This window comes from Hippocampus comes, unplaced genomic scaffold (assembly GCF_001891065.2).
Source record: "Hippocampus comes isolate QL1 unplaced genomic scaffold, H_comes_QL1_v1.1 scaffold105, whole genome shotgun sequence".
In the NCBI taxonomy this organism is placed as follows: Eukaryota; Metazoa; Chordata; class Actinopteri; order Syngnathiformes; family Syngnathidae; genus Hippocampus; species Hippocampus comes.
This window is the reverse complement of record NW_017806235.1, coordinates 1,736,580-1,745,777: the sequence shown is the minus strand read 5'-3', so window position 1 is coordinate 1,745,777 and position 9,198 is coordinate 1,736,580. Positions and strand designations below refer to the sequence as shown.

Sequence of the window (9,198 nt, the reverse complement as noted above, 5' to 3'; positions counted from 1 at the left end):
CAAAGATTATTAATCTGATGGAGAGATTGAGACCATTGCAGATTGAAGATCTGGTGAAACGGTCTCAGAATGACTCATCGGATTCCAGAGATCCACAGAGATAACGGAGATGGTAAAATTACTGACTCATAATCACACTGTACCAGGAAAATAAGAACTGTCGTCGTTGCGGAAGATTTCATATGAAAAAAGAGTTGAGGCAAAACTGTTTTGGTCGACTGGCACCCCTGGCGTAAAAACATGCACAACTTCATTTTAGTATTGTCTAGTGTAGACTGTATGGGACCGCGATGCGCCTCACTGGGTGTTTTGCTTCATCATCTTCAACCAAAAGTCTGTGACGAATGCTTAATGGACATTTTTTTTCGTGTTTCATACATTAAAGATAAAAAAATGTCAAGGTGGACCTTGATAATGCTGCATGCAGTCATGCAGGAAAAAGTTGTCGACACAACCACGTGAGTACAACATGCACTTCCTTTCAGCAAAGATCAAGTGACCACAAACAAGGGGGGAGTTTTAGGGAAACTTTGTTGGTACGCTGTATCCGTTTACATACCGCAAGTTGTTCTGTGAGCGTCACTTTCTCTCTTAGAATGAAAACCCACGGCCGAGTTTATTTCTCACGAGCTTTCAAGGGCAGATAAAGACATATGCAGTCTGCGATCGCTTGAAAGTAACTCGATGATGAACTAGATATTTTGGGATGGGGTAAATAGTGTGTTTCTATATATGAACTGAATAAACGGTGCTGAAAAATGGCGGTAGAAAAAGTCATACGTCATCATCAATAAGTGAAAAATTTTTTTGTTGCAGCAGCCACACAGCACCATAGCACAATAGCACATTACAAAAGCCGACTGGGGAACTTTTAAAAATGTGCCCGTTCTACTTGTTTGCTGTCATGGCTGCGAAATGTCGTGTTAATTACACAAGTTGGGACAAATACAAATAAAATATAGTAACTGGCTCCTCACACCAACACAATGAGTGTCGCACTGTGACCCTGTACTGGGTTTTTAGATTCCACAAACATTATACTGTACTGTAATGTATTATTTTTTTATTCAACCGCAAAAACATGGCATGATTGTCAAGGAAGTTGCGGATTACCCCCCCAAAAATAATGGAGAGCATGTGGATCGTTTGAGAGGCTTTCAGCAATGTTTACTCACTGACGGCATTCATTCATTTCCGCGACAGATACTCTCCACGCTTTGCTTTTCTAAATAATGGAGAGCATGTGGATCGTTTGAGAGGCTTTTTGCAATGTTTGCACGCTGGTACTCACTGACGGCATTCATGCATTTCCGCGACAGATACTCTCCACGCTTTGCTTTCATCTCGCTTCGTGTGCGGCGGGGCTTCATTTCCTCCCTTTGTGGCAGTTCACTTCTTCCTTGACAATGGTGACATGTTTTTGTGGTTCAGTACAAGACATGTGTTTTATTATTTTCGAAAAACCCGATAGATGGTCGCAAATCCCAAGTCCTAAAATTGGTGACCTAAGACTGACTCGAGTCCAGTCCTGTGTCGAGTGCCCCAACTCTGCTGAATGCACCATAAAACACACATACAAACAAACAGACACAAAAAAAGTGGATCTGTTTCTCCCGTCATGCACAAAGCCGAGAAATTGGATTGACTGCGAAGATCAAGATGAAATATTGGCTATTATTCACAAATGAAGGTGGATTGTAATTGAAAAAGAATGTGCTCTGACACGAGACTCCTGCAAGAGAAAAGTAGGCCATTGACACCCTCGGTCTTGATCGAAAAGAAGGCCAAGGGCTGTTTTGGCTTTTTTTCTGTGGGAGGAAAGTTTGATTATTTCCAGGTGTATGTGCGACTGCGGGTGCATCGTGACACAAATTCACATATTTGACGACGTTCGCCGGCTTTAAAAGCCCGCAGTGCAAACATCCACTTCACACCTGATTACGTCCGACATGTGCGATGACAGCTCTTAATGCTGACCAAGTACTATATCCAACGCCCCCCCTCTTGTGCTTTGCATGCCGTGGTGTAAGTTACATTTGAAATATTTTCGACAGTGCATCTGTTCTCTTGAATGCATATTTGATATATTGTCTCTATTATGCGATATATTACCAATGAGAAATTACAAGGAAAGTATTTTAAGCAGATGTGTCCAAACTCCAGACCAGGGGGCATTTGTGGCCTGCTTTATGTTATTATTAACCTTTTTTTTTTTAACTTTTTAAATTTACTTTTATAGTCACATGTCTGAGATTTAATGTAAGGTGTGACATTATTTAAAAAAAATGTAAAATTGTAAAAAAATAAAAAATAAGCCCCAAAACCCCATGTACTATATCACGTTATTTTAAATTTAAAAAGATGATGTTGGAAAGGTTTTAATTGACTTTTCTCCACCTTATGTTTCTTTTGTACTTATTTCTCAGTTTCGTCACATTACAAGGCAAGAGAATCTGCGCCGACCCGACCAAGTTGTGGACCCAAACTAGCATGGCATACCTCGACGGGAAGAACTGTCATGCCCAAAAGCTAGGCACAAAATGGAAGCGAGCACACCGCTTCACATGAACTGTAGTAATGTCTTCATATTTTGTACATTAAAAGGCTCCTTTTTTGTAAAAAAAAAAAAAAAAAAAAAAAGGTCACCCCTCTAGTACAGCTTTTCCATGTAAACCAGAAACAGACCATGCAAATTAAGAAAATGTTTTTTATTTGTTTGTTTGTATTTTTAGCAAAGTTGGAACTAAGCCAATGTCTGCAAGAGCTCTCTAAATAAAGAAAGGCTTTTGAAAGACATTTCTTGGAAGAAAGTCAATAAAAGAGTCGCCAGCTGTCAGATCTGAGATGCGGCCATTCTTTGAGGAGTTACTTAGATATGCCAGAGCGTTACCCTCGTTCGCCGGGGTAAATGAAATTCTATTCTATTCTTTGACCACAAATGACTCAGATGGTATTCAGATGTTTTACACAGCCCTCCACAGCCCCCTTACTTCCTGGTACGTAGATGAGTCAGGGCGGTCGGTCTTCTGACTGCCCAGGTGGAGGTTTAGGGGGCTTCCAGTCCAGACATATTTGCTTACAATGTGTGGGAAGAGAACTGCTGCTTCTCAGTGGAGCTTTGAGGAGGTGAATGGATTTTCCTTGATGCAGACGTCAATCACAATGATAGACTCCTCCCACCCACCAGCCTATGGGGCATTTATGGGGCAGTGTGTGAGACTACGTACTGGATTAAATTTGTGGTTACCGGGTAATGTGTACTCAAAGTTTTCCCACATTGGCTGAATTGAGGGCTACCATGAAACGGACAACTTTTAAAACGATCTACCCTACTTGTAATCATTTTATTGGGGGCTTTGTGAAATCAGAGGACTCGACTGTCATGTCATCGATCCATTGCAAGTCAGCTGAAACTGGCGACACAGGTTTAAATGATACTTTTTTTTTTATTGGTATCAAGCTTTCCTTTTCTGTCTTGCATTCCACAGATTTACACAACTGTTACAGTATAGTACATCATTGTATTGTATTGAACAATATACTGTGCAATAGTGCAGTGCGGGCTTGCATAGTACACTGGAGTATAGTACAGCCAAGAATAATGCAACATAGTACAGAGTACAGTAAGGTTGGAAAAGCGCAAAGAACTCCCTGTGTTGTGTAACTAGCTAGCTAGCTAGCTAGCTCGATAGATAGCCAGCTCGATAGATAGCTAGCTAGCTAGCTAGCAAGCTCGATAGATAGCTAGGTAGCTAGATAGATAGATAGCGCCAGCGTGGGTTTTCTCCGGGTACTCCGGTTTCCTCCCACATCCCAAAAACATGTGTGGCAGTTTAATGTGACACTCTAAATTTTCCTTGGGTGTGATTGTGAGTGCAAATGGTTGTTTGTCTATGTGTGTCCCCGCGATTGCCTGGCAAACAGTTCAGGGTGTACTCCGTCTACTTCTCGAAGAGGGCTGGGATAGGCTCCAGCACGCGCCGCGACCCTCGTGAGGTTAAGCGGATTTGAAAATGGATGGATGGATGGATTTACATACTGCACATATATCATTGTTAAAACACATTTATTTCGGACATTCGTTCAAATGTATCTACACCCGCGTCTTGCCTTTTTTCATTCGTGGCAGCTTTCCCCTTCGACGTTTCCTCCCTTGTGAATTTCTTGACGGGGTGCACGGTACAGTCGTCCCACTGGCCCCTGCGGATTTGTCGTTGCTCTCTTCCTTCCGCTGCAAAGCTCTGCCATCTACTTTGAACATGGCTCTCTGAGTCCAACAACTGTTGGGGTCTGCGCAAATTCTTTTGCGGCCGTGAGTGGAAAACCTAAAATGGAGGGGCAATATTTTAATGGTCACACAGAAAAGTCTATTTTCTTGTTTTTCTTTTTTTTTTGTAAAACAGTGGTGTGGAAAATGAGGAAATGGTGTGTTGAACCAAATTGGAGTCTAATTCGCAATAATTCATTCAGTTGTCATTGGAATGAACAAGAGCTGTCGCTGTCTGTTAAGCTGTCCTTTCTAATGAAAAATGGAATGGCAATTTTTGCAAACATACCTACATCTACTCTGTTCTATAAATATGAAGTACATATGGTGTATCTTTTTTATCTCGATAGCCAAGGATTTACTTACACTACTGCCTTGAAGGAACACGCGCCCACAGACTGAATAACGTAGCTCTTGATTCGATTCAGGCTAACTGTGGTGTTGGACAAGCCAGGACAGCAGTCCGAAACAGGCCCGTGCGCTACGCAAGACAAACGCAAAGAAAACCATTACACGGACATTCAGATCAAATGATGATTTCAATTACATTTTTTTTTTTTCTTAAACAACACTCACTTGTGAGGGCCGAGGTCATCCACAGAGACAAGCAGAGAAGAATTAGGTTGAGTCTCATCTTTGGACAGGAACAACAACAGAGCTGCCGGTGATTTGAATGACAGACCAGTGAGCGGATGAAATTAATCCAGTTTAGGATCGAGGCTCTTATAGAATATAGAAACTCCCACCTCTTCCATGAAGTTGTCTTTCTGTGGTGGCTTGATAGGCGGCGGTGGAATTGATGAGCGAGGAGACCACTGACCACAGTTCTACCCACAATGAAACAATAGTTTCACACTCTCACACATCACCTCCTTGGAAAAAAGTCTCACGTGGCTCTCGTCAGTGTACACACCATTATCTATTTTAAGCGGACCACACACGTAGACGTGCAAAGATCAAGGTGTAAACACGCCCAGCCCCCTGAGCTGCTCGTTTGCTCCCATTTGTATATCGAATCATTTTTTATGTCACAACCCAAGTCTTTTTTTGTTGCCAGCTAATCACCCCAAATGGCTGTGCTTACCTCATGAAGTAATAGTCGCACCGATGAGGCAATTAAGAGGTTATGTGCATCGTTTATAAAAAATATATATATTTTGTATTTTGTCATGTCAAATTGTTTTACTAAGCCCTTAATCACAAAAGTGTCTCAGAAGGCTTCATAAAACCACCTTTGACAATAATGATCCCCTGATCTAAACCCCCCAACAGGGCAAGGGAAAAAACCATGCGGGCGGAAAAAAAAAAACCCCAGAGGGGACCACAGATGCAAAGGATGCAGAGTGAGCAGCATTAATCACGGAATGTGGTGTCACACAATGTTAACTAAAACAGTGGGTGGGCACATTGGGAACCTGCAGACTTCCATTTGGCTCTCGGAAATCAGCAAAAGACCAGCGCGTTATCAACAAAGGTTTCGGGATGGAACGTACGGTGCCACTAAGTTGCTTCGAAAGGATTTTGCTCAGCTGTGTTTTCATTTATGACTAAGAAAAAAAACAAAACTTGAAATTGCATCTCAGGTGGACCGGGAGCCAGTTCAAATTTTCTCGTACAGTCTTGGGATGATACTTTCTTGTCCTCGTTGGGAGTCTTTCTACAGCTTTTTGTCCTAACTGCAGGCTTTTAAGACGAGACATGGGAAAACTAGAAAGCAACACGCCACAATTGTCAAGGCGAGACGTAACAAACGCTTGTATTATGATCTCGGCAGAAAGAATGAGAGCGGATTTGGGAATATGGGCGACACTCCGCCATCGTACGAGCTTTTAAAAAAAGTAAAACTAATGCTAAAACCAATTAAAAACTAAACTAAAATCAAGCATGTTCGGAAAATTAAAAAAGGAATCAAAACTAACAAATCTCCTCCCAAAACTCAGTGCAACTAGCTGAAATGAAACAGCAAAAATCTAAACTACTTAAAAACAAACTAGAATGCAAAATCCCAAGCCATTCTAACCCTGGTTTGCAGTACCTTCATAATTGTTTTTCTTTTTCCACACAAAACCACCCACCCGGAGGTCCACCTGATGCACGCGCTGCTGTGTTGTCTACTCATGTGAGAAAGCCCACAGCGTTCACACTGATCCACATAACTCCCAACTCGCAATATGTCGGACTCATCATTATCATTGCCTCTCTGGATTATTCATCCTTCTCCAATTCATTAGTTGTCGTCCTGGCAGCAGCCTCGACTGTCGGCAGGACGACAGCGTCGCTGATTTAGAATTAGTCTCTTGATAAAGCCGGCGACTGGAATGTTGCATGGCAGGAAATTGCAATCAATACCGACTCTCATATTCTCATTGGATATTGACCGCACGGAGGGACATGGCAGCCCATTTTCAGGTATAGATGCGAGGGAGGTGCATCCTCGCCACGCAACGCATCGTCAACAGAATAAGGAAGCCCGGGAAGAACTTTTAAAAGGGCACGGTGGATAAAAGTATTGGGACAATTGGCGATGACATCGACGGTAACTTATAGAGCCCCTTCTTGTGGAAGTACGAAATTGTGCAAAATGTCTTTGTTGTGGTGAAACCTCCAGTTCGTAATTGAGCCTGTATGAGAGCCTCCTGACGTGGGTCCCGAGACTTTTACATGCAGTGTAGCCTCATGTAACTTGTACACAGACTGTAGATGTCTTGAGTCCGCTATCTTAATGCTAATGCTAACAGCCACCGAGATTTAAACACAAACGGTGCAGCAACACATTCAACATATCAGTACGCGCAGTCGTATAATCTTTATCCTCTGCGAAGAGCGGAGACATCTACACTGTCTGTCGAAAACCTTTTTATTTGTGTTTAATTTTGACATTTCTGTAGTTTTTAACAATCGAAATATTGTACGGTGCTGTTTTTATGCTCCTCTCAAATTTCGAATCCTTCTTTTTCATTTTACAGGGACTTTTTGAGTGCAAAAATACATCAGTCATCCTATGACATAAAACAAAAACAAACTTTTAGCAAATCCTTCTTCACTTGTATGATGAGGAGCAGTGTGAAGTTCAATCGAGTTGAAAATGCCGCTCACACTTTTTTTTTCTTTTTTTTTTTTTACATTTCTCAAAAGTGTACATGAAACATGAAAATATAACACATACAACGGGGATTTTATTTCTTTTTGCCCTGTCATCAGAACCAGATAATGGACGATATAATAAGCTTTAAAGAACAAGTCTGATGAACAATATGAACAGCTTTTAATAATTTAATACTCAGATATGAAACCGAGGGTTCCTCACAGATAAACCAAACGGACCCCTGAGTGCTGCGGATGTGTGCTCCAGAAATTACAGGATGTTTGATGGCTAAATTTGGCTCTCTTTGTTTTTAATGAGGATTCGGCTGCAAACGTCTTCAAGCTTTCGATTCATCCTTCTTGCCGCTCGAGGAATGTTTTTGATTCATCCCCGGAAGATAAAGATGTCATTTTTTTTTTCCTTTCCCTCACCATCAGAGAGGACTCCTCCTTCCTCCTATCTTTGTAAACACGGTGGGAAGTTCATCTGGAGTCATGGAAAATAATTGGACCAGAAACTTTTTTTTTCTTGGTGTTGCTGCTGTTGGAGGGCGAAGTGTTTTAAGACGTTTATTTCTGTTCTGAAGAGCACAGATGATTTTGATTTGTAAGACTGGGCAGCGATCGATCCCATGACCTTTATCAACAACTCCGACTCGCGAGAGGTCCATAAAACCTCACGCGTTTTATCCTGAGCCCCGACCATTCAGGCTCTTTCTCGTGTCCGACGACAGTATTTTACTTGACCCGTTTTTATGACTATCCTTTATCTTTTTGCTCACTTCATTTCAACAGCCGAGAAATTGATCCTAAGCCATTCCCAAGGGCCTTTATGGATGCGTATTCCTACTCAATAGCACGGGATGAACACAAATCCCTCTTGGGAATTGTCATTTTCTCTTCAAATTAATATTTCAATTAGCAAAGTCATTTCCTGAAGGCGGTGAGGTTGAAATGAAACTGACCCTCCTGCCCCCCGGTATCCATCTTATTGCTATTGACCCCGCCTGCACACAAAGCTTCAATTGCGGTTCGAGCCGCCATTTAGAGCTTGGCGTCAATAATTGACGTCAAGCGAGGCTTCTATTACCGTAGGCATTAGCATAGACATTGCTCTCGTGGCTCCGCAGGCGCTTTGGATGTCTTGTGAGAGCGACTGACCAACCCGGCGCCTGTGGCACACGATCCAAAGGGACACTAAAGTCTAATCAATATATGCTTTAATTATAATGGCGCTCAGCCCGCGGTTCTTCACGCTTGGGCAGCATGCAATGCCACAGCTGATCCGGCGTGATCGTTTCTGAGGCGCTGGCTTTTCACCGCCTCAGTAACTTGTCTCTCTCTTGCCAATGCCATTATAGACAGCAAATTGTCCTCCCTTCTCCTTAAGATTGGGAAAATGGGCCGATTAGTAGAGGTGGAGGGGACCGTTTTAAGCTTTCTATATAGCTTATTGTAGTTGTGTCAGGCTACCGAGACTCGAGTTGTTATCGTTCGCGGCACAATATGGAGGAGCTGCGACAAAATTCATTCATGATCTGCCGGTCCGCGGAGGCCGATTCGTCCAGATTATTTCCTCATGAAAAATAATCACAATGGGAGTCATTACATTCGGTTATTGCATACTTAACGCTAATGGGCCGACCTTACATTTCCTTGCTAGAATATGGGGCAAATTAATGAATGGTCTTTTATATATACACGTCTGACATACTCATTCTTTTCAAATCATGACTAACTATGTGATGACTAATAATCACAAGCCTCTCTTTTTTTTTTTTTTTTGTTCGATGCCAGACCGGACGGAATAAAACGTAAACTATTGAGAAACTAGATTAGAGATCCTT

General features: G+C 42.1%; 1 protein-coding gene and 1 long non-coding RNA gene across 2 annotated transcripts; one reads left to right on the top strand and one right to left on the bottom strand.

Moving 5' to 3' along the window:
• Positions 1-1,235: 1,235 nt before the first annotated feature.
• Positions 1,236-2,614, top strand: LOC109507297 (uncharacterized). The gene is made up of 2 exons (XR_002166443.1): positions 1,236-2,025; positions 2,427-2,614. It is a non-coding gene; the product is annotated as an uncharacterized LOC109507297 (long non-coding RNA).
• Positions 2,615-4,049: 1,435 nt separating this feature from the next.
• On the bottom strand, positions 4,050-5,211 carry LOC109507414 (C-C motif chemokine 13-like). Its single transcript, XM_019856829.1, has 4 exons — positions 5,014-5,211; positions 4,844-4,925; positions 4,634-4,748; positions 4,050-4,325 (listed from the first exon to the last, which is right to left on the bottom strand). Exons 1-4 carry the CDS (start codon positions 5,020-5,022, stop codon positions 4,094-4,096), a joined length of 438 nt encoding a protein of 145 aa, XP_019712388.1. The 5' UTR covers positions 5,023-5,211; the 3' UTR covers positions 4,050-4,093.
• Between the last annotated feature and the right edge of the window lie 3,987 nt (positions 5,212-9,198).

What these genes read in the sequence shown, in the direction of transcription:
- LOC109507414 (XM_019856829.1), bottom strand. An exon ending in GATGACCTCGGCCCTCACAA is followed by an intron (nt 4,749 to 4,843) that starts GTGAGTGTTGTT and finishes TGTCTTGCGTAG; the next exon opens with CGCACGGGCCTGTTTCGGAC. An exon ending in TGTTCCTTCAAGGCAGTAGT is followed by an intron (nt 4,326 to 4,633) that starts GTAAGTAAATCC and finishes CCTCCATTTTAG; the next exon opens with GTTTTCCACTCACGGCCGCA.